The following is a 24,983-nucleotide window of genomic DNA, read 5'->3' on the forward strand; positions in this document are numbered from 1 at the left end:
TAACTTTTCAATCTCGTCGGCTCCTGGTGTCTGACTGCAGTACAGGTAGTAAAGTACACACCAAATACATTTTTCCAAAAGATGGTTTCTGTCACTGAAGGCAGTTCTCGTCACCCTGATATTTGTTTAAGTGTTTGTTTTTATGATAAGTTTGGTTTTAATGAGTTATTCAGTTCTACAAAAAGGGGGTTTTCCGCCATGATGGACAGCTGTGCGTGCCAACCCATGCACTCAAATTCAATGGCGCTGCTCGTGATTGGTGGCCAGTGTTTTGGCGTGAACTCCCCCCACTGTGGATATTATTACTGCACAGACTCTGGCTCCCAATAACCTCACCAGCGCAAGATGGCAGCGGCCATATCCAGGACATTTTAGCATCAGGGACCTGTTCCGTTTAGTAGAAAAGGGGTATCTCTCAGGGTTTCTGCAGGATTTAACAAGTTACATCAAAAACGTTTAAAATACTTTTTAAATACAACCCAGAATGCAATTTAATACCTCATTTGACAGTAATGACGCCCAAAGTATGAAACTTTGATAAAAATCGTCAGACGATTTGGCCTGAAATTATTTATCATATCATGTCAACGTAATTTTCCAACCATCACATTAAAAGCACCACTCTGCAAGATGGTTTTCATGTTTTCTTTCAGTGATAACAAGCTTACTGTTCTCTGTGAAGGATTTTTTTAATATCACGCTTAATTTACATCCATGTTTCGTTGATGTTTACATCACTCCGACATACGCTGAAACAAATGGCTTGATAATCTGCAAATGCATTTAAAAAGTTTGAAGTTTTATGTGTACAATCTGCAGAAAATAGGCTTTATTGAATAACCATAAATATGGAAAACCTGCAGGGCATGTACACTCCAGACCAGAGTGTTATCACCTTCGATAGTGCCACCTCAGCGACTGGTGAAAAGTCAGCGACCGTCCTGAGAGGTGCACTGTGCTGCTTTGTTATTTGGTGGAGTGAGTATGTTACACTCACACTCACCTGGACCGTTCAGGTAAAGGGGCGACAAGCAGCTCAGGTACAGCCACGTCCTGTTCTCCTGCAGCCAGCGCTGCCGATAACCAATCATATCAGGGGAACAGGCGGACTGTATCCTCCTTTCCACTTTAGGGGGCGGGGCTAAATGAGTCTTGTTTACTATGTTGGGAGATGACAGAGCACAAAGGTTTGGTGGGATTTAATCACATGCTGTTTGGCAGGAAGTGTTTGGCTGCCCATCACAGAATCTTAATTTTACCCAGAGTTACTTGTCTTGTTAAAAAAACTCTGTAACATGTTTTCTGACTATATTTCTCTCATATATGGGATAAACACTTCCTGGAAAACAAATGACCTAATTAGAAGACATGAATCTAATGCTGGGATCAGACGACACAATGTTTTGGTCAAATAAGTCAATCAGAGTCATGCAGAAATTGCCTCAGTATCATGGCAGACAGCAGCTGGAACTCAGCCTATCATAGCTTAAAGTCTTTCTCACTTGACTGACATGTAGAGGTGATGGGTAAGGTGCCAGAAAACAGCATAACTGTTCCATCTGACAGCACCTACATGAATGATGTAAACCTGAGAATATTAACAACTGCTTGACAGTAAAGGTGGCTCCGTCTTTTTCCTTCCAGGGAATAGAAGGTAGAGAGTGAAGTGTTTCCCACAGAATTTGAAACTATGTGGTTGTATTGGTTGGTCAGATGGCCAAACTTTAATTTTAAAAAAAAAAAAAAAAAAAAAAAAAAAATTTTTTGTGTGTGTCATGTCAAGTCAGTTCAAAATTTATACGTTTTTGCAAGTCAGGAGGAATTCCTAAGATCGTCAATAGCAGTTTGCAGACTTTGAGTCACAGCGTGGATAATTGATCAGTCGATCTGATCACAGCTCATCAGATCAGATTGATGGATGAGAGGAGCAGCTGCTGCAGAGGCAAGTGATAGCAAACTTTAGGACCCGGAGCAATGAACAGGTTAAGTTTGACTTTCACTGCACCTGTCGCTCTGCTGCTCCGTCTGTGTTTAGAGTTGTTGACAGAAAGTGGTCTGTGCTCCTAGTGGCTGTGTTATCTCTTTTTTTTGTTTGGACTATCACCAGGCTGATATTGTGTGGTCTGATCTCAGCATTAGTGCTATAAAACACAAACCCAGTGCCTTGTAACATCTCCCAGTGTGATATCACTCGCTACTTTTCCAATTAGCCGCTCAGAACCCGAGAGGTGTGCTTAATAATTTGGCTGGTTTCGAGTGGGATGCCAAGAAATTTGCAAGTACCATCACCAGTGTAATTCATATTTTAACTGCATTCTGCCCCAAAGCATTGTGCAAGTAATCACGGATCAAATATTACAAACATAGACATAGAGAAGAGTGCAATGCATGAAAGCCAGAAAGTGGCAGTGCCCCAATCCTTTGACCAATGAATGGACCCAGTGTTCAAGACAGCTTTTTAAGATTTCATCCAGCTTTGTGTATTCAACTCCATCTACTGTGCTGAAAATAACCCGTTTCACGATGCTGCTCACCTTGTCTTGCTCCCACCAATCGTTGCTGGACTTTCTCTAGATGGTGGATATATTCAGTCAGCGATCGCTCTGGATCCTGAGACGTTCCTCCTGAATGCCCAGAGGCCAGCGTGGAGCTGGAGTACGTCCTGAGGAGTGAAAAACACTCACTGAGGAAAAAATAACTTAATTCAATTAATAAAATTATTGTGAAGGCTGCCACTTCACAATCTAAAAGTTAAAGAAGAGCTCAAACCTGTTGTGCAACCTGAAGGGTGATTTTGTGGGTGGAACAAGAGCAGACACTGTGTCTCTGTGGACGGCACCACTGTCTCTGTTTGGTGGCGAGTCGAACTTTAATCTTGGCTGTTGTTGTTGCTGCTTTAAAACTTCAGCTTTAGGTCCTGTAAGAGACATTAGGATTAAAAATTCACCCACTCATACACACACAGTCAAGTGATTCATGTAATCATTTAATGTGTTCCCTAAGCTGACCTGCAGCGTGCCCGTTTACAGTCCCAGAGACAGACAATCTTCTGATGGCTCTCTGCCATTTCCTGGTGAGGAACCTCATTCTGAAGAAAAAAAAACAAAACAACGTGATTGTGTGATCATTTTTATCCACACACAAAGCTGCGGTAACTCTTCACATCCTGGAACGCTCCCTACCTCGACACAGCGATGACAACTCGTACAGCAGCCCTAAATCGTCCGAGTGGTCTGTTCTGGGAGGAGAGAGGGGGTGACGGCCGAGCCCCCATGTGGGCGATAAGACACAGCGTGGCCTGCTCACACTCCTGGAAACCTCCCAGCAGCAGCAGCAGGTAACGTTTCTGGTACACCAGAGCTTTCCTGAAGCTCTCAGCACGCAGGTACCGCTCATACAACCGCTGCACCTGCAAAGCAACAAACACAGGTTGTAAATGTTCCATCGCCGTGTTGCATCAGCAGAACAGTGAATAGTTCAGGCTCGCTGGGTGACATTAGGCAATATTATATTCCAATGATATTTTTACAGTTAAGCCAACATAAAGTAATTTGGGTTTGGATAGGCTTTTCAAGTAATCTCCATATTTGAATAAACCCATTATTATATTAAAGAGCACTTGCCAAAAAAAAAAAAAATCTAATGTAAGGACAAGGTCCGAAATGGACAGTCAAGCAGAAATGCAGATAAGGTTAGCCTTCCTTTCTGTGCTGCACAGACTTTAGAGATTAGCCCACATAAACAAAAACCATATCCACAAAACATTTACCTTGCACTGCACATCAGTTTTGTTTATTTTGTCAAAATACTTCCAAACATTATTTTTGCACCTGGTCCCTATTCTGTCTGTAACGTTAGATCGAGCGATGCCTGACTGAAAACGCCAACTGCGGCTGCACAGATCATTTTCGCTCTGTGGATCTGTGCAGATACCCACAGATAGTGAAATCATTGCATCTTGTTAAAAAAATGTAAACTCTTAATACAGTACAGGATCAATTCATGTTTGTTTGTTTTTTTTATTTTTTCAAAGGACAGAAAAAAAAGTGATTTACTTGAACAAATACTGACTTCCAAACTGAGTACTCCTTTACTCATGCCAATCCGTAGTAGTGCCCCTCCCCTTAACATTATTCCTAAAAGCCAGATAACACCAACTACTCAAAACAAGAAAGTTAATGCCAGGGTTTTATCAACTTAAATTCCAGGTTGTCTGACTGCAATCATCAAAGTATATCAACAACTTTAAAATATATTGGGACTTGGTGCAGTTAATGTGTTAAGTAACAAGAGACAAAAGTTAAATAATATAGCCACTTTACAAACAACAAGTATTTACAACCACAGTTGGGGAAAGTTTCGACATGTGGCACCATGTTTTCCCCAGGATGATCATTTCTTTGAGGTGGCCTAAACTCAGAAGTTCAACACTTGTTAATGCAACACTTTTGCAGTTGAAAAAATAAAAGGAAAGAATAGCAACAGTGTAATAATTAATCTTATAAAAATATGTTCTTGGACCCCTGATACAGAATTATCTTCATTATGCCATTTTTAAAATCATAACGAATGTGTGTATGTGCATGTGTTTCCCACTGACCTTGCTGTTGCTGGTGACGTCATTGATGGGCCTGTTTTCAGTTTCTGCGGTGACCTTGGCGAGCTCGTTCTCTGTTCGCTGCAGCTGTCGCTCAAGGCAGGTGAGTCTGTGTTTGAGGGTGGCTCTCTCCTGACTCAGTGATGTCACACGCTCCATCAGCTCCGAGTTCTCCTTCAACAACCTTTCCAGCAGGCCGGGCGATGGTGGCGTCTACAGTGGGAAAAGTACATTTTCAGTCTAGTAAATTTACATTCCTATAATACCAGCCAAGTACAGGGGTGTGCGGCAGTGTGCCAAGTTCTGGTTCAACTCAAGTGTTTGTGTACCTGCTGGTTTTGTTGTGCGCTTCCTGTCTGGAAGTCACTTTGGAGCTGCTGTGAAGACGAAGCCGCGTGTTGCTTCCCTGAGGTTCGTCCTGACAGCCTCTGAGCGGCCATCTCTCTCTCCTCTTTCTGCAGCTCTGCCAGAGTGTGCTGCAGCTCCTGCATGCGCTGCTGGTCCTGTTGCCTCAACAACTCCAACTCACACTAAAAGTGAACAAACACAAAGTTTGTGTTTATGAAAATGATCTTAAATATGTCTAAATTAAGAGAATATTTGTGAACTTTGTGAGAATAGTTTAAGAATGATAATTTACCAGTTTGCTGTTGGTCCTCTCCTGCCGTCTCTCCCTCTCCATCTGCTCTTGCCTCCCTCTTCTCCTCTCTCTCTCCCACTGCTCCTCCCTCTCCCTCTCTTTGTCCTTCAGCAGTCGCAGTCTCTCCTTCAGCTCGACCAGTTCTCCCCTTTGGTGTCTGAACCGCTCTCGCTCCACCTCTACAGCACAGCAGGCCTCCTGTTTCTGCTCCTTCAGTGTCTCCATCGCTACACGATGCCGGGTGGCGGCTTCCTGCTCCCTCTGAAGCTCCTCCCTCCTCGCTTTGTCCTCCTCTTCCCACTTTCTCCTGCTCTGCAGTAGCTCCGCCCTGAGTTTGTCCATCACAGTTGCCAGCTCCTCCCCCTGCCGACGCTCCTGCTCTAGCTGGGCGCGCATGTCGGAGATGAACTTCCTATCTCGGGCTGTGTCCCCCTCGTATCTGCGGCTGAGTTCGTCCACCTGTCTGGAGCAACGGTCTCGCTCCTCATCCAGCTTCCTGTGAGCATCTGCGAGCTTGGAGTGAATTTCTGCAAGGCGGGACTCTGCTTCAGTCAGGAGGCGTTCAAGACGAGTCTTGTCCTGTAAGTTGAGCTCTTGCTGGCGAGCTGAAAGTTGGCGTTCATCCTCTAGCTCCTTCTGGGTGTCGCTGAGGCATTTCTCCAGCAGCACGCTGCGGGATTGTTCAATCTGAAGCTCCTGTCTGAGGTTGCTGCAGGCCACCCTCTCCTGCTCCACCTGACCCTTCAGAGTCATGACCTCTGACCTCTGCTGCTCAGAGGATACCTGCACAGCCTGGAGAGGACAGATGGAGAGGGAGAGACAGAGTTTAAAAAGGGAAAGCTAAAGCACACTCTGATTACACATTCTTCACATTGCTCACGGCTGTCATTTCATCATTTTTGTGTGAGTGCATGTTTTTAGACCTCGTCTTACCTCTCTCTTCTCCTCCTCCTCTCTGTCCTTACGGAGACTCAGGGCTCTCTCCTGCTCCAGTTGTTGTTGAAGCTCCTGGACTTTGTTCTGCTCTCTTTTCAAAGCCTCTTCACTCTCTTCTATAGCCAGTCTGAAGGGTAAAAAGTAAAATTAAAACTTTTCTCTGCTTTTATGAGCATTAAATGAAGTTTGTGTGTGTGACAGAAATTCATATTAGCACCACCCATACATTAAACCAAAACAAGACCTGAGGAACCAAGAACCCCTAAACTGTTATAACAATACAAAATACAAGATTATTTTTAAATAAGGGAGGTGAGCAGTTTTGTCAGCCACTGAGTATCATTTTTGTGGATTTAATTAATTTACCTGCATCCAAAGTCATTTAATCTCAATTTCGAAAATACAATTTGCCACTTCAATATACAGAATGCACAATTTTAACATACAAAACACTAGTAAATTGCATCCCACTATTGAAAAAATGCTGATTTTACCCAATGTGATTGACAATATAGAGTTTTCTGTTTTTGTATGATATGTTACCTGCATGACTGTATTTTGTTCTTCTGCTCTTGCTGAGTGTCGCGAGCACACTTCAGTTGTTTCTGGCTCTCCTCCAGCTCGGCCCTCAGCTGAAATTCAACTTGTCTGTCAGTCTGGAGTTGATCTCTGTGCCAGTCACTTTCATCTCTGCAGTCAGTCTGAGGAAGAAAGAAGCATGTGATCAGCGCACATTCAGATATCAAGTTGAATCTCTCTCATTTCTCTTACTTATATAAAAAATGTCTTCAGGCAACTAAGTTAAAATTTAAAACAAAATGTGCTTTCAAACAATGACTGTGAAGTCTCTTTAATACTCACTTGTGTGGTTCTCTGGGCCATTCGACAGAGCAGCTCGCGGAGAGCGATCACAGTCTCCTGCAGTGCCCTCTTCTCCTGCTGCCAGCTCATGGGGGGGTTGGAGGACGAATTGTCCAGGCGGTCCCGTATGACAAAGCTATCTTTAGAATGATGCTCTGTTTGGTTTAATGAGAAGGCTCTTACGTCCGAGACATGAGGTTGTGTTGAGGAAGCGGTGCGACGCTGGGACAGAGTGAGAATTCTGCAGCTTTCCTGGTACACTTTTTTAAGCAGACCCTGAAGAAAGAGCAAGAAAGAAACTGAGTAAAATTATGGCTTCCTGTCACATGAACAGAATTATTTCACCGCATAAATAAAGCCTACCTGAAGCTCAGGTGACAACAGGTCATCACTGTAGCTCATACTGCCTGCAGCACTGTCTGTGTTAACTGTGGGGTTCATTCCTCGGCAGCGGAGATACTCAAGAAACTGAGCGTCCAGCCTTTCAGTCTGTTCCAGCTCCACTCTCAGCCTCGCACCCAGTTCTGAGCTCACATCTGAAAAACGAGGAGGGAAGAAGATTTAATGAGATAGTTCAGGCGATATTTTAAATACAGGGTTTCCACACTTTTCCCAAAGTCAAACTCAAGCACTTTTAAGCATTTTTTAAGTTGCATTTTCAAGCTTTTTCAGCACCTTACAGCTGTAGTAAATTACATATTTATACTCAACACACATACTCAGTGGCCACAAATATGCAATAAATAAAATAAAATAATATTGCAATTATTTTGACAGATATTGAAATTGCCATTTGAGTCCTGATTTTTCTGGTAACGGTAATTTTTGCACAACAAAGCTTCATTTACAATGTTATGTTGTGTCACATATTTAAAAAAATAAATAAATATTATTATTATTATTATTATTATTATTATTATTATTATTATTATTATTATTAGCTTCTTTCATTAAGATATTGCACTTGGCCATATTGCGATTTCAATAATATTTCAATTACCTGTGCAGCCACTTTACAAGGTACACCTGTACAATTTGATACAATCTGACTTATCTTAAGCTCTTTATCTAAAAGCAAACTATTCAGTCAGATTGGTATTTATTATGGAAATAAAGCAATTCAAATTTCAAGCACTTTATTCAAAATCAAAGCATTTTTTTAAACCTTGAAAATATACCACATTAAAATCCAAGTGTTTTCAAGGATTCCCAGCACCTACAGGAACACTATATATATATTCTTTATTGTCAAAGAAAATCATTTAACAGGTCAAAACCAACAGTTAACTGATGCTACTAAAAAGTGTCGTCTATGTAGCCAAAGCCTGATGCAACTTATTCACCTGTGCCATATCGCTCCATTTTGTCCAAAAACTATGTTAAAAAAAGTGGCGATACTCACTACTGCCATATCCATCACTGGCCCATTCTGGTGCAGACAAGGAGGAGGTGGAGCCAAGAGGAGATGGCGGTGTTGTCAGGTCAAGATCTTCCAGTTCACGCGCCTAAAAAAAATTAAAAAAAAATAATATATAAATAAATATTAAACTGTATCTGAACAAAAGACAATCCCAAAAGGTAGCATGCATGAAAATGTTAGACCACTTACTTTATCAGTGTCCAGTGAGTCGAGCATGGAGAAGTTATCAGACACCGACACGGAGCCTGGTGAGTGGGTAGTCTGTGTGGCTGGATCTGGAGTGATGGTCCTGGAGTGTGGCGGAGGTTCCATCACAACCCTGGGAGACGTTTTCACCTGGTGGAGCTCCAGGCCCGAGCTGTTCAGAGCACTGAGCTCAGACAGACGAGAGCCGAGAATGGAGGCGTGGAACCGCTCAGGGATTCTGTCTTCGGAGCATTCGAGTCTCCTTAAAACCTCCGGAGAGCTCAGAGAGACTTCATCTCGAGAGACGCTGACGACGTCCTCAAAAGCTCTGTGAGAAATATCTGCCAGATGGAGAAAATAAAAATTGTCATGATGAGAGCACATTTCTGTTGTAACTTCATCATGTTTAAAGGTTCCCCTGTGGAGTTTTACAGCTCTTATAGCGCAATCATTCTATGGAGTTGGTATATTTATAAATACTAAAAAAAGGCTCATTACATGGTCCAAGAGGCCAATATAACATCTGCAAGCTGCTGGTATTCAGATGTAGCAGGATCAAGGAAACATATCATTTTGTTTTTTAAACTTTGTTTAAAAAATGACTAATAAATCTACCTTCTACCTTCATTGGCAAGTAGACTTTTTCCAAAAACTTAGTTTAAGCTCGAGTAACATTCACCGTTGATTTCAATCCAGACCAACATCACTGCACTCCTAGTACCATTACATTATAGACGGATAGCTCAAACTCAAATAAACATAAATTCTATGTAATTGGTATGAATGTGTCACAGGAGTGCACTGTTTTTAGAATATTTTCAAAGTTGTACTTTTCCATCAGAAAGCCCTTTTAGACGAAGAACTGAAGCTGCTATCTGTGCTCTCTTCATAACCACCAGACTCCATTAACAAAAACAGTAATTTTACCCTGCAGAACACAGGAGTTGCTGGTCTACTGCAGCTTCAATCAATTAGTTGTTTGTGCTATTGTGCGACTTTGGTGAGTCCAAACCAAATATGTTTCGCTGCTGCATCTGTCCACAGTAGTACATTGCTTAGCTTCTTCTTTTTTTTTTTTAAAGATGATTTTTTTTTGGCTTTTGCCTTTATTAGACAGGACAGCTTAAGGGTGAAAGGGGGAGAGAGAGGGGATGACATGCTACAAAGGGCCGAGGTTGGAATCAAACCCGAGGCCGCTGTGGCAGGGATGTAGCCTCTATACATGGGGCGCCCGCTTTACTGAGCTACTGGGCGTCCCTCTGTGTCGCTACTTCTGTCTGCTTCTCCAAACTGGGGGTGTGCAGGGCGCCATCTACTGCATGTAATACACTGATTAGAAAGAATTGCCCTTATATAATCCCACTTGAAAAAAATCATAATATTCCCTTCAGCACTCACCCTTCTGTGGGTATCCTTGATGGTGAGGAAGTGTGTCCTGCTGGGGACAGTGATGTCTGAGTTGCTGTAGTTCTCTTTTCTGATAGGCCAGTTCCTCTTCCTGTACAGCCAGGTCCTCTTGTAGACCTCGGAGCTCCTCCTTCAGCCGCTGGTTGTCAGTCTCCAGGTCCACCAGGGCACGGTCTTTGGACTAACCAACAGAAATAAGTGACATTAGAACACATTATCTCACAACAATCAGTGAATCTGTAAAGAGAGACAGACAGATTAAATATTGGCACATTACAACTTATACCTGATATTGTGCACTAAGTGATATATTCATTCCCACCTGTCCTTCCTCATGTAGCTTCTCAGCCCTCTCTGTACTGGTACTAAGACCCTGTTTCACTGCAGCCAGCTCCGCCCTCAGAGCCTGATGCTCTGCCCTCAGTCTGCAGAGCTCAGCTTCGCTCTGTCTCAAGGCAGCGTCGGCTTTGGCCAGGGTCACCTCAGCATGGGTCTGAGACAAAGAGAGACAGTGTCGTTAGCAGCAACATAGTGCCTTTCTTAAATTCATATTCATTAAAATTCGGCATCAAAATGCAATATTTTTTCTTGTAAAAAAAGTACTGTTTATACAAAAGACACGCTGATGATTTGCCTTGCAATGTAAACAGCAGCTTAACAAGTACCAGATGTCATTATGTCTCATTCATTCTTTCAAATCTCATGCTAGATACTTCCTTACACTACAACAACAGCTACATTTGCTTCAAACAACTATGAACTCCCCAAAAAACAGATCAGACTGCAAAGACATGCAGCAGCCCAACAAATGCATTACAGCCTTCATGCATTCTCTCTGACGACCACAACTTCTCCTTACCACATCCTGCCAGCTTAGAACGAAAAGAAATGAAAGACACAATTCCTCAGAGGTTTTAAAAACTGCAGCTAACAAAGATTGTGCTCCTTCTTCCTCATTTTAATGTCACTTCCTCTGTGTTAGTAAGATCTGCTGCCTCAGGAGCGACGCTGTGATGTGACGTGTTACGACAGTTAACTGTAACCAGATGTGCCCTCAGCTGCAGCTGCTAGCACAGCTGTATGCTAGCAAAAAAAAAAAGTTAAGTGGCAGAAAGATATTTCCTGTTTAGACACGGGGCCTGTTGAAGCAGGTTTTCTAAGTTGTCTGAAGGCCTTTGTTGAATAAAAAAATCCATCCCATCAAACCTACAGCACAGGCTGAAGAGAAAGTTTTTTGTTCTGGTTCTTATGACCAAGGACTTGTCGGTACCTCATAAATCTTCAGTAATGCACATTTAAAGACATGATTATCTGGAAAAAATGGCCTCTCCAACTGCTGTTTATTAACTAATAGCCTTTTATACCATCAAAATCTTAGGTAATTAATTCCTTAAGGCCTATTTGGATGGGATAAGTGTTACCAGGGGACCTCATTTAACTTAGAAATTACACCCACACGTCTGTGTTTTGTGCAGCACATTCGCACTGCATCAGCAAAGTATTCAAATTTACTGACATTATTACCAGGGATATAATGTGCAGTCATTTGTAACTCCACTCTGCACAACACAGACATACGACACAGCAATACTAGAGGACATGTACAGACTTAACCTCCTTCGGTGGGTTCAGCAAACAGACGTGATTCTGCTACACAATGTCAAATGTTTTTACTCTCATCATCTTTTAAGATTTCAGTCCTCTGATGGATTCAAGAATGCATTTTCTGCACACGGGTCTCTTTGCTGTGCAGCGAGATGAGGCTCCTGCACTGAAAATGCTGTCAAAACTTTTTATGATAATCACAGACACAGCCTCTATAATTCTTAACACTGGCAAAGAAGCAGACGCTAGGTGATATGAAAATAAAAAACCCTAAATACGACCCCAAATCACACAGATGCTGATTCCCAACACAAGACAAACATTATATACATGACCTGTGGGTTAAAGCAAGATACGGCAGGTAAGTTGTGGTGGAATTTTCACCTGACAAACGGACTTGACTGATATGCATAAGATTTAAATCACCAATGATCACCACAATTATTATAAATAATCAAAGATCTTCAGGTGATTGTAGCTTTGTGTGAATAGAGCTTTAGCTCTGGTTATTTTCTGATTGTTTATTTCCTTAAGTTTGAAAAGTAAGGAGTTTGCAGTTCTGAGTTTGAACTCTTGGTTTACATTTATGCAGGGTTTCATATTTTACAGACAAAATTTCAAAACTTTTCATTGACTTTTAAAGGACCCATAATATTATTTTTTCTTGCCCAGCATTTTCAGAAATATCAGATTCAAACTCGATTCAAATGTAATTTCAGCTAGCGAACAAACATGAAGGGAGATGCAACGTGGGGAAAATAATGAGAAAACTTACATGATGGTAAACAAAACACTGTCACACATTGACTCACTGACTTTTTTAGGCCTGAAAAAATGTGACTGTGAAATTCCATGACTTTTCCAGGTTTTTCATGACCGTGGGAATCCTGTTTTTATCTCAGATTATGCTTTTAACCAGGGCTGCAACTAAAAAATATTTTCATTATCTATTTATTCAAAAACAATTACTCAGTTACGAAAATAGTTAAATATTATTCATTCACTCAATAAATGTGTCAGCAGTGAGCGGACAGTGTGTGAGAGTTTCTCTCTTCAGTTTTAGATTGCTCCTTCCTCCGACGCACCGGTCACACATTAGGTTGTGCAGAGATGTACTTCAGCAATTATATATTTATCTGCCAAATATTTTCATAGATTAAGTGTTTTGTCAATAAAGTATAAGAAAATAGCAAAACATGCTGTGTAATTTCCGAGAGCCCCAGGTGACGTCTTCAGATGGTGTGTTTTATCGGATTAAAGGTCCAAAAATCCAAATCTATTTAGTGAATCATTAGAAAAGCATCAAAGTCTCATATGTTAGAAGCATAAAATCATTTTGCATTGCATTTGAAGCATTTTGATAAAAAAAAATATTAAAAACGATTCCTCAGTTATCAAAATAGTTACAAATTAATTTTATGACACTCGACTAGTCATTTAATCAACTTGCAGCTCTGCCTAAACAATGCAGTTTACCTTGTGGCTGACACTCACCAGCACTTCCTTTTGAGCCTCCTCTTGACTGGTTTCCTTCTCATGGAGCTGAGCCGTCAGGTCCTGGATACACGCTCTCATTGAAGTCACTTCCTGTCTGAGCCTTTCAATTTCCTCCTGGAGTTGTCTCTCCCTCTTCCTCAGCGCCTCGCGTTCAGCAGAAAGCTCTCCCTTCACAGTCTCAAACGTTATAATTTTTGTCCTCTCCTCAGCAACCAGCTCCTCCATGTCTCCCACCTCGGCTCTCACCTCCTGGACTTGTCTCTCAAGAGTCAGACTGGTTTCTCTCAGGACCTCCATTTCTATTTTCATCTCCTGCTCTTTTGTTTTTAGGGTCTCGATGACGCTCGCGCTCTCCTGTTCTTTCTTTTGGAGCTCTGTAATCAGAGAGCTGAGGTGGGCGTTCTTCTTGTGCAGGGCGCTCATCTCTTGGGCTTGAATTTTGTCCCTCTCCTCTTCAGATAGTTTCCACTTCTGCGCCTCCTCTTCTTTTTGAGCTTTGACCTCCTCCAGCTCGGCTTCTCTGACAGCGAGGACACCTTGGAGTTCATCTGCCCTCTCCCTCTCAGCTGTCAGCCTCTTCCCGAACTCCTCCCCGTGTCCTCTGTACTCTTCCTCCTGGGTGAGCAGTAATCGCTCCAGCCCCTCTTTCTCTGCCACCGCAGTCTCCAGCTGACTCTGGAGGGCCTTGACACGAGATCGGAGGGGACGAGAGGAGGCGGAGTGACTCAGACTGAGCTCTTGCTTCAGGCTGTGTGGGCCTCCCCTCCTCACTTGTTCCTGGATGGGGTAGCGCTGAGGTTCGGGGCTGGGAGCCGGTGACGGAGTGACGCTGTCACAATCCTGAGAGTCACTGACTTCGTGCAGGTTGGGCCCTAACGTGGCGAGTTCTGCCTGCAGCGTGCTGATGACCTCATGAAGGCGCTCCTCCTCTTCCTGTTTGTCCTGACGCACTCTCATGACTTCAGACTGAAGGTGCTCCACCTGTGAGCGCAGATCCTCGAGCTCAGCCTCTAAAGCCTTTTTATCAGAAAAACCAGAAAAATGAATCAGCCTCACAAAAACTGATTTATGAAATATATATATGCATTAAAGTTAATTACATTTACATTTTTACAAAAAATAAACAAAGAATATAATCAAACAATTTTATTTTTCTCATCAACTACAGGAACTTCCACACTGTCTGCATGTATTCTGTGTGTATTTATACTGACCTCGTTTTCCCTGACGCTCTCCAGCTCCTGCTCCAGTCTTTGGATCTCAGCGTTGAGGTGGTCGATCTCCTGATTTTTCTCATGGAGTAACGCTGAAGGGAGATTATCCTCCTCTGTATCCTCCACCTCGTTTTGTCCTTCTTTCTCCTCCTTGAGAATCGTGAGAGCAGACACATTCTCCTGCAAGCAGACAGAAATTACTTTTATTAAGAGAATGGATCTAAAAACATAGTTATAAAGAAATAAATATGCAGGTGAGAAGGCAGTTACCTTTAGGGCAGCAATCTGTTCTTGGAGCTCGTTAACATGAGCTGCATTCTGATTGGTCAGCAGCTCCAGCTGCAGTGTGAGGTGTTTCAGTTCAACCTCTTTGATGCTCAAATCCCTCTGCACCGTCTCCAGTTGGCTGAGTATGACCTCAATCTAGAAAGACATAACATTACTTCTTAAATATAGACCAAAATATATACAGTATATTCATACAACTTTCTACAAGCCATCGCTTGTACTAGAATTCCCTGAAAGCTCAAGTCTGCACATCTCTACTCTGTACATTTGTACCAAAAGGTGGCGCTGCAGCCACATGCATCAGTCAGCCCAAACCATCTCAGCTACCATAAACCAGCTTTGTTTAAAATCTTATAGACCTCTTGCTCTTTGCTCTGTAGACTCTGCTGAGCAGCATCCAGGGCATCGCTAAGCTCGTGGGTGGGGTCACGCGTGTTGTCATGGTAACAGTGTCTTGTCTCATCCAGTTTGGACTGCAGGGCGGAGATCTGGAGCCTGTTGGACAGCTGCTGCTGCTCCAGCGCCTCCTTGTCCTGACAAAAGTGAGCACATGTGTGAGAAAAAAAAAAACGAGTGGGTGCAGAGGTTAGTTAGAGTGATTTAAAGTTTTTACACAAGACATTTTCTTACTTGCGTGAGCTCCTGTTCTCTCAACTTCGCTCTGTGGAGCTCTTGTTCCAGTTGACTGATGGATCGATTATTCTCAGCGCTGTTCAGCAGTGCTTGCTCCAGCTCTCTGATTCGCCCAGCTAGCTTATCTATCTCCTCGTTGCGCTCTGCGAGATCGCGCTGGGCTTGCTGATTGGCTGCAAGCAGGGAGGCGTGGTCCTCCGTCTTGTCTTTGATGATAGCTTGTAGACTTTCCACCTGCAGAGACATAGAGGGGACGACATTTTGGATGACAAGTTTCTGGAGTTTTAAGTAGCAGAAAAGGATTTGCAAATGGAAAGCTACAAGTTTTGTAGATAAATAAGCCTTTCAGGATCTGCAGCCACTGGTACCGAACACTGAAGTTAAAGGTAGAGTTTGGATTTTTCGAAGAGGGGTTGTATGAGGAACTTATCCATAGACAGCATATTACACACAGTAGATGGCAGTTGACACGCTTCGAGTTTGGAGAAAAAGGCAGGACCAGTAAGGAAGTTAAGCAAAGTACTGCTGTGGACAGATCCCGATCGGAAAGAGCTGTCTGACAGAGAGGTAAAGCTGTGAAAATATTCCATAAATAGTGTACATTGAAACTGGTATTATTTTTTTTTCAGAGGCTAAGAAAGGTTTGGTGCTGCCCAGGTCCAAAAAAGTTCATTGCTTAGCTTCTGTGCCAGTACTATCGCCTGCTTTCCCAAGCTGGGGGCATTTGGGAAAATCACTGAACATGGATAAGTGCCTTTTATAACCCCACTTTGAAAAATCCAAACTATCCCTTAAAGCCATTCCAAAGAGCAGTGACATGAAGGTGAAACAAGCAAATTATAAACAAACATTGGATGAAATGGGAATGAATGTATGACAAGCAGTGAGAATGGATCTATGGATGACTGCACAAAAATAATGACGCAGGATACACACCATGCATAAGAGTCAGAGGAGCTTAGAGAAGTACGCTACAGTTAGATTTCATACCTGCAGAACCAAGTCCTCAAACTACAGCAATCCGTTCAGCACAGGGATAAACACATGGCAAAGGTCAGGCTCAATGGCAAACAAACAATGCATTCATCACTTCAACCTCTGTAAGTATTTTTACTATTACATATACTTCAGTTAACCGGTTCATAATCTTATCAGTAGTATTAGACATTCATCACAAACAAATACATCAAAACACACACACTGCAAACACAATGCACTATAACTATGAATAAAAAAAATTGTATATGATATTGTCCTCTAGAGAAATATTACCTTATATTTGCATCTGTATATACTTGCTATCAAATGAATGCCCCTCACCCTGTGTCCCTTGTTATCCACGCTGGCTGTCTGTCTGAGTTGGGCCTCCAGGCTTCGGATTTCCTGCTGGAACTCGTCTCTCTCGTGTTCACGCTCCACAGCCTGCTCCTATACGCACGGGAACAAGTGATGTGAGAGACTGTGTCCGCTACATTAAGCAGCAACATGAAAAATTGCCTGTGACACTCTGAAATAAAACTAAAAAGAAAGTGAAACTAGAATGCAACATCATATGTGAGGTGTAAGGTTTAAGAGACTGCAAACAAAAGAACAGATATATAAAAGAAATACATTTTAAACTTAAAGTTTGAATTTTTAAAATCACCTCAATAAACTGCCGGTCGTGTTTTAGCTGTTTCTCGAGTGCCTGGACGCGCTGGCGCAGATCTTCAGTGTGGGTCTTGTGGTGCTGCTCCGTCTCCAGGCCCTTTGTTTCCTGCTCTTCGAGATCTCTCTCCAAGGCCCGGAGGCGCAACGACAGAGAGCTGTGGTCCTTCTCCGCCTGCCGCTGCAAGTCCAGCCTATCCCGGGTTAACCGCTCCGTCTCTGCCAGTAGAGCTTGAAAATTAAAAAAAGGAAGGTTAGGGAAAATGTTTCGATGCAAATATGTGCACGCAGGTTTTTTTTAAGAGCCAAAACATCAGAGGAGTTAAATACATACTTTTACAAATACTGCACCTTTCCTCCTGAAAAGGCATTGAATGCATTGGCAGCTCTGAACTAGAACACTTTTAAGAGGTAAAAATGACACAGCACTCAGAGAGCCTTTGCTACAAGCTACTGGCGATGTCACAAACAGCAACCTCACACAGCACTGCAAGTATATTGCATATTCATCCCCAACCCCCTCGTCACACACACACACACTCATTCGCCACTCTGACCCACAAACCTGCGTCAGGATCTAAATTGAGCCAATGGCCTACGGAGAGAAGAAACATCTGAGCACAGACATTATTATAAGTGTGTGGTCAAGCTCGCTAAAGAGGTCATGTAATATTTTTTGCAGACAGACGCACACGATTTCATGATTTCTCTGCTTACCTTTCTCCCTCTCCCCCAGACCGGCAGAAAGATGCTCCTTCTGACGCAGGAGAAGTGCATGCTCCTCACTGAGCTCCTGGTGCTTCAGTCTGAGGTTGTCCAGCTCTGCGGTGAGGCCCTGCATCTGGTGTAGCTTCACCTTCAGGCCCTCCAGCTCCTCCACTAGCCTCTCCTCTTGTGCCTCCTTCTGCTGTAGAGACTCCTCTAGGACTGCTTTTTCAGCCACGTAGCCCTCCAGAAGACCTGAACACATAATGCAAATCCAAAATGTATGACATCATCATGCTTAGCATCAGAAATAGCCTTTATGTTATGTTTAAACTTCAGTGCAATAGATAAAATTTGAGCATAGGCAGGCGTGGCAACAGTCAGTGGATTAACTGCTGTAATTTGGCAGCATAAGAGTAGACAAGTGAAGTGGAGCCAGCGAGGATGCAGTGCTCACCCTCTGCCTTGTGGAGCTCCAGCTGGAGTTTACTCTTCAGTTTCGCCTCCTGATCGAGCTGCTCCATCAGGAGAGTGTGCTGCTCAAGCAGTTGGGCGGAGTCGTCTCTGCCCTGAGAGAACTTCTCCTCGAGAGAGAGGTGGACACCATGAGTCTGCTCCAGCTGGAGAAAAAGTGAGACGGCGAACAATACTATGAAGAAGAGAGGAGGTTTTTGTGTGTTTGTTGAGGTATCAGCAGGTATAATGCATCCTTTACCTGTGTGTTGGCCTGGTTGAGCAGCTCCAGCAGCGTGTCAACAGTGTGACGCAGTCTGCTGCAGGCGTTCAGAGCCGCTTCTTCTCCCCCAGGATTGATCTGAGTATCTGACACCAGCAGGCTCTCACAGAGCAGCTGCGTCAGCTCCATGTCCTCTGAAGAAAAGTCTGCAACTGAAATGCCTACGAAAAGAGTAAGTCAAAAATGATTTGTTGCACAGACGCAAACAGTAAAATTGCACAAACATTTTGCCGAATATCTGTACCGGCGATTATTTTAATGATCACAGATAAAATTGACTGATGAAAAAGTGTGTGAATTACAACACAAGGAAAGGCAGTCTGCAATACATGCAAACAAAGTGTCAGCATGGGAGGAACTTTTATTTTGTAAATCCTCAGGGAGCTGTTTTTTGGTTTATTATGTTTTATTTAAATTCTCACTGAACCTATAAAAACAAGTTGCAGGGAACTTGCTGTATGTGATTATAAGTTTCAGGCATTTAAACAAAGTTTTGTGTTGAAGCTTGTTATATTTCAAATTCTTAATTTTGACAGGAAAAAATGTCATTTTTATTGTAAATGCATATCGGTTCCAAATACTGGATATTGGTCGTATTAAGTACTAATAATCGGTATTTGCCCTGAAAAATCAATATAGGTCGACGCCTACTCTATATTTAACAAAATCTGACTGTGCAAAAAGAACAATGTTCTTCCCTGTATCATTAACGCATAAGGGCACAGTCATAGCAAATACAGGCAAGTGATCATCACTTAAAGAGGCGATATCCATGCTAAATGTGGGCAGGGCCAGATGTAATGCACACAGAAATGAGATTGCAGGTGTGTAGTCTGTTAATGTCAATAATGGTTGTTAACAAGGTTGCTAATAAATACAGAAAAACATGATGTTGTTGATACATTTTCTTGCGTTCCATGGATGTCTCCTGACTCGCTGGCAGCCAGGAAGAATCTCTCATGGGGGTCAGTTTGTATTTTTACGGCCAATATCAAACAATATTGGCTGGTTAGACATGCTAACAATCACTGTCTCTTCCACCTTGGCTCACTTGGAAAATTACAGCCAATAACAGTCAAGTAAACGGGAGGTGAATATTCGCTAATGTTAATTTTGGTCATGTGTGTCACAATAAATGAGATGCCCACAGACCTGACTCTTGTGCATCTTTGTTTCCTGTTGAGCATCTCCGATTGGTCCCCTGCTCAGGTGTTTTGGCTCTGGCGTTGATCTTTTGTCCAATCAGATCTTCTGTTGCGATGGTGCTTCGAATCATCTCAATCAGCACTCTCTTCAGTTTTTCATTGGCCTGGTGCAGTTTATGTCTGGGAAAACAACAGTGACATCAGACACACAAACGCTAGAGCACAGTACATGCCCGTTCAGAGACTAATTATTTGGTAAATTGACAAACTGACAGTAATACAATTTCAAGGTTAGAAAACACAGTAAAAACCACAAAGTAGTACCTACAAGAGCTCTCAGGGCAGACAGTTTAAAATAGTTTTTTTCTGGGTATTCATTAAACATGCAGCTAATTCATGCTCCGGTTTTGGAGAGCATACTGAATCTGTTATTATCTGTGTAGTCCAAAGTTGCCATTAGCTTGACATGTCAAAAATCTGACTGAAAAAAGTCACCAGGTGTATTAACAGATGGCTGGTTTCCTCACCATTAAGACATGTTTAAGTGTAACACAGGACACTCAACAGAGAGCATCTCTTACCTGTCCTCTTTAGCAGTCTGCAGGTCATCAGTGAGCATCCTCAGAAGGTTGCCTCCCTCTTGACTCTCTCGCTCTCGTCTTTGGAGGAGAGTGTCCAAGGTCTCCATCTCCGCACGCTTCCCCTTTAATTCTCCCTGCAGACAGCCGACCTCTGCTCGCAGCTTGAAAAACAAACACAGATAAAGTTTGTTAATTTAAACCAACAATCAACACAAACCTGTTAACTCCCTCCTCTGCCTCCTGAGCTACGAGACTTGTTTAAAAACTGCCCATGTGCGCCAGGCAGGGGGGAAACAATGCATTGACAACAAATGATGGCGAGAAGTTCAAACCAAAATTTCTCATTGAACATCTCAAAGACTGGCTCCCTGCACGCTTGTTCTATTTGTTCAAAAAGCATCATATATTTTGCATTAGGGAATAGGAATCACTCCAGGGTTCAATTCCAATTCAGAGGATTACGATATGATTATAAAAGGATTACAGATGCATCTTGACGCATTAAATTTTTTGATTTCCAAGTATGATTTATTTTTGTCAATTTGTGACTACTTGCTACCTTAAAATCATAGCATATTTCTAATGATCCATGATTAAAATAAACAGTGCATAAAGTGTAGCCATTGTCCCTTTGTCCTTCAACTCCACCCTCCTCACCAAAACTCAACAAGTAGCTTAAGTTAGAATGTAAGTTGACTCAGATGTAAGGACAATAGCCTTACAAATTGTTACAGGCGATCATATTGGCAAGAACTGAGTCTTAAATATTTACTTTTCTACATCCAGAGATCATTTTTCGAGAGAGAACTGCAATGCATCCAAGAAATGATTTTTTTTCTCATTCTTAGTCTCCTGTACAAGAGAAATAACAAAAATCACATGGCCACTTGCTTACTATCAGAGCCAAGAGCATGACAAAAGCAGAAGGCATGTTCTGTATACAAAAGGAAGTCAAAACCAGATGTGGATTATCAGAGAAATCGGCCTTATCCACCAATGACAAACACCACTATCAGTGCCGAAAATACATTAATTTCATCCGCTATAAGACAAAAAAAAACCCCACATTCCTCCTCCTTTAATATCAGCCAAAAGCACATACACACGCACATACACACGCACATGCACACAGAGACTGTAATCATCAGGCTGTCTTGGCAGAAATTCCCCAGTTAGGTGCCAAGTCCGTGTGGGATTAAGGCAAACACAACTTCTGGATTCACTGCTGCACTTTCTCTCAGTGGAGTCTTTATCAGCGTTTTAATGCACTGCTGGAGTAAATTTTTCCTACCTTTGGTTCCTCTGTCCTCTCGTTCTCTCTCCCTTTCACCACGTCTTCCCTCTCTTTTTTCCTCTCCCTCCCGCTCCCTCCCATCAAACACCTCTCATGCAGCCACCTGGCTCCACAAAACAATGCTGTTGCCCTGACAACAGCCCCCTCCCAACCTCTCTTTGCTGACCTCATGGGTGTGTGTATGCATGCACGCGTGTACGTGTGTGTGTGTGTGTGTGTGTGTACGTGTGTGTGTGTGCTAATATCTAACTATCAAGAGCCAAGCCATGAAGGTGCCATGGAAACAAAAGTATACATACACGAGCAACCGTTTATGCCAATAGTGCCAACAAGATTTATCATGGATTTACAGAATTAATATAAGAGAGGCACATAACAGACATCCCAAATTTATTTATGAAGTGAGTCCCTGTGCAGTCAAAAAATATTTTTTTAGATATAGTTTAGATTTTATGGGGAGTTTAATGACTACCTGTTAGTAACAATGGGGACAGTAAACAATTAACATGTAAGCGTTGTGTGTTAGACAATCTCCCCAACAACCAACAACAATGTAAGACTTTGCTCCATAATTTCTGACTGACAGACAAATATGATCAAATAAACATGAGGAGACATAAATTAATATAAATGCATGTTTGAGTTTATAGATTATTTTGATCATTAAAGTACACATGAAATTAAAATATTATTTGGGTTTTCTTTTTAAAAATCAAATATGACTTGCACTGACGGTCACCTATACGCCACTGTCAGGCCAACCATGACATAATGCCATTTTTTAGGAATTCTTAATGGTGTTTTAGAGTTTATCATTTTGAGGAAAACTAAAAAAAAAAAAAAAAAGAAACATTGATGACTCTTCTCAGGGGTGTGTACTAATTTGGCATCCAATGAAATTAATTGTTATGTTTCTCCCCCTTGACAATAAATTCTGCCAGTTACTGACCGGCGTACAAAACCTACACGCTTGCTCATACCTTTTGTTTTTAAATAATTGATCTACAAAAATACACTTTGATTTTTGATTTTTCTGCAGGCACTGCTGCAACCATAACTAAACTGAAATTCTGCAGATTTTCAAATGACTTTTACCTGACAGATGAGTAGTTCTCCAATAAACCATCACATTGTTATACCGGAAAATACATACAGTTAAATAACGCAAATATATATTGACATGTAGATGGACTAAATTATGTCAAACAATGGGTCTGTATTGTGACATTAATGTAGTACTTTGCATCAACAGATGCCCAGCTGAAACGCGCTTATTATTTGTACAAACTAACGTAACTTGCCCTTAATCACTGAAAACTCATAAATGATATTGCTGTTGTTAGCACTGCTGACGTCAAATTGACCACCATTACCGCCAATCAATATCGGTGACAGGTCCCTCCCCAGCGTGCTGTTTTTACTGGAATCATTCAAATATTCTAAATCAAATTGCATTCTGCTAGCTGTTTCAAGGAAATGCTCCCTGACAATTATAGTCTCGAATTAGTTTTCAAGTCTAAAAAACTGTCAGTAAATACATTTCCTGAGGCTCAAAGCAATGTCTTCAAATGACTTGTTGTGTCAGACCAGCAATCCAAAACCACGAGATATTCACGTAATTCCAACAAAAGACAAAACAAAGCCGCAAATCTCCACAATTGAAAAGATTTACGGATTATTGATAGCCCAACTAATCATTTCAGTTCTTCTGCAGGCTTCAACCAAGAGGGCATGACTCCACAACTCACACAAACATACAAACACAAGATTAGTGTGGCGTTTCATTGATATGATAATCTCTTTAACAAGGTGTAATCCTATGCATGCAAAATCTAGCCTATGGATGTTATGCCTTAGCAGCAACATTCTCTCAACTCTTGATTCCCACACTGTCTAGTTTTTGTCCTTGAAGCCTCCACGCCCATGATATAACACATTTTCTGAGGCCTGTCCAGTCTTGCTCCGAGTAAAGTGAAGTTTTAGGTGTCATCATCTTTTGCAGAAAGAGCATTAAAGTGTAAAATCTATATAAACACAAGACTAGATAGGGATTTCATGTGCGTCTAGTACCTGGGCAACCACAGCATCCAGCTGCTGCAGTTGGAAAGTGAGCTGGCTCATTTTGCCCGTGTAGCTCCGCTCCTTCTCCTCCTGTTCAGATGTGAAGCTCCGCCTCAGGTCCTCGAGCTCCGCCTCCTTCTGCTCTTCGAACTCCGTCTTCAAAAGAAAGCAGTGATGTCGGTAAATCAAATCACCATATTAAAAAGCTGCAGCAGAGCGCAGGTCTATTTGTTCTTCAGCTACAGAGATAGCTGGCCATGTCTCACTGGCTTACGGCTGACTGCTGGCTTGCACATTTCAGATGGTCAAATGCCAAATGTCTGAAAAAAAAAGTACCTTCAGCCTTAAAACCTTCTGCATCAGAGGATAAAAAGCTTAGGTCCATCCCATTTAGCCACTGTTCAGATGGCGGTAACACAAACACACTCACAGCATAGCAACACAGACTCAGAACAGAGAGACAGACGGACAAGGACACTTCTACATATATGATGATGGTGGGATTATGTGGAAACTGGGTTTGACTAAAGCTCCAGTGGGACAGAGTCCAACAGGAAGAGCTATCCCGAGGACTGAACTGGTGCAGCTGGAGCTTAGAGAGGGCAATGCCACAACACACACACACACACACACACACACACACACACACACACACACACACACACACACACACACACACACACACACACACACACACACACACACACACACACACACACGACAGCTCTTATAATCCAGAGATATTACATAATGATGTTTCAAACATATAAAGTCAAATAAACACACAACTTAAAATGAAATGGGAAATATCAGATTTTTTCGCATGAAATTAGTGATTGTATTCAGACTACGGGGTGTGTAAAAGGTGTTAAAATATTAAAGATGTTTAGCAAAATAGATGCTTCGCAGCAATCCACATCTTTTTCCTCATCACTCATCTTTTACCTTCAGTTGATTAATCCTGTCCTGCAGTCTCTCCTCTGATTGGACTTTGAGGAGCTCCACCTCTTCGAGGAAGTGCTGACGTTGCCTCGATGACTCCTCTTCAAGCTCCCTGCGACATGCCTCCAGTTCCCGTGCAGAGACGCCCCTCAGCTCCTACAGCAGCAGACACGTGCAACATTGTTTGTTTAATGCCACGATATTAAGATGGGTCAAGTGCTTAGATTCATAGTGCATCCAAATAAATACTTTGTGTCTCTGCATACAAATACACCATTATGAAGGATGAACAATAATTCTGTGTAATCCCCTCTCTAATGGGCTGTAAGAGCCACAGAGACAAGAACTCCACTGACAACCATTAAAACAACTCGCCAGGCAGAGCACGGGATGTTAAAGGGATAGTTCGAGGTTTTTTTTAATTAGTTTTTTTGGGGGGTGTACTTATCTATTGTCAGTGTATTACTTAGAGTAGATGGCAGTCGGCACCCCCAGTTTGGAGAAGCAGGAGTGCTGGCATGGATGCTAAGCAATGTGCTGCTTGGGACGGGGGCAGCATTAAATAAGATTTTAGCCACCTTGAAAAAA

General features: G+C 42.3%; 1 protein-coding gene across 4 annotated transcripts in view; it reads right to left on the reverse strand.

The window, feature by feature from the left end:
- The window catches only part of pcnt (pericentrin), a 50,586-nt gene that overhangs the window by 3,680 nt on the left and 21,923 nt on the right, over nucleotides 1–24,983 (reverse strand). For 3 of the 4 annotated variants that reach the window (XM_042500152.2, XM_088087286.1, XM_042500150.2), the window contains 30 exons: nucleotides 24,399–24,551; nucleotides 23,463–23,609; nucleotides 20,099–20,259; nucleotides 19,525–19,697; nucleotides 18,352–18,533; nucleotides 18,094–18,256; nucleotides 17,649–17,891; nucleotides 16,930–17,162; nucleotides 16,605–16,712; nucleotides 16,275–16,295; nucleotides 15,282–15,518; nucleotides 15,011–15,184; nucleotides 14,634–14,786; nucleotides 14,364–14,543; nucleotides 13,147–14,166; nucleotides 10,370–10,540; nucleotides 10,039–10,228; nucleotides 8,644–8,981; nucleotides 8,437–8,539; nucleotides 7,398–7,570; nucleotides 7,035–7,310; nucleotides 6,717–6,874; nucleotides 6,171–6,300; nucleotides 5,238–6,029; nucleotides 4,927–5,127; nucleotides 4,601–4,810; nucleotides 3,183–3,409; nucleotides 3,009–3,088; nucleotides 2,770–2,917; nucleotides 2,535–2,662 (listed from right to left, as the gene is read on the reverse strand). In XM_042500152.2, the coding sequence (XP_042356086.2) occupies nucleotides 2,535–2,662; nucleotides 2,770–2,917; nucleotides 3,009–3,088; nucleotides 3,183–3,409; nucleotides 4,601–4,810; nucleotides 4,927–5,127; nucleotides 5,238–6,029; nucleotides 6,171–6,300; nucleotides 6,717–6,874; nucleotides 7,035–7,310; nucleotides 7,398–7,570; nucleotides 8,437–8,539; nucleotides 8,644–8,981; nucleotides 10,039–10,228; nucleotides 10,370–10,540; nucleotides 13,147–14,166; nucleotides 14,364–14,543; nucleotides 14,634–14,786; nucleotides 15,011–15,184; nucleotides 15,282–15,518; nucleotides 16,275–16,295; nucleotides 16,605–16,712; nucleotides 16,930–17,162; nucleotides 17,649–17,891; nucleotides 18,094–18,256; nucleotides 18,352–18,533; nucleotides 19,525–19,697; nucleotides 20,099–20,259; nucleotides 23,463–23,609; nucleotides 24,399–24,551 (6,673 nt within the window). The remainder of the gene's footprint in view (nucleotides 1–2,534; nucleotides 2,663–2,769; nucleotides 2,918–3,008; nucleotides 3,089–3,182; nucleotides 3,410–4,600; nucleotides 4,811–4,926; nucleotides 5,128–5,237; nucleotides 6,030–6,170; nucleotides 6,301–6,716; nucleotides 6,875–7,034; nucleotides 7,311–7,397; nucleotides 7,571–8,436; nucleotides 8,540–8,643; nucleotides 8,982–10,038; nucleotides 10,229–10,369; nucleotides 10,541–13,146; nucleotides 14,167–14,363; nucleotides 14,544–14,633; nucleotides 14,787–15,010; nucleotides 15,185–15,281; nucleotides 15,519–16,274; nucleotides 16,296–16,604; nucleotides 16,713–16,929; nucleotides 17,163–17,648; nucleotides 17,892–18,093; nucleotides 18,257–18,351; nucleotides 18,534–19,524; nucleotides 19,698–20,098; nucleotides 20,260–23,462; nucleotides 23,610–24,398; nucleotides 24,552–24,983) is intronic. The other variant, XM_042500151.2, reaches the window with a different exon arrangement.

This window comes from Plectropomus leopardus, chromosome 14, assembly GCF_026936395.1.
Source record: "Plectropomus leopardus strain MGB_pleo_1.0 chromosome 14, ASM2693639v1, whole genome shotgun sequence".
NCBI lineage: Eukaryota > Metazoa > Chordata > Actinopteri > Perciformes > Serranidae > Plectropomus > Plectropomus leopardus.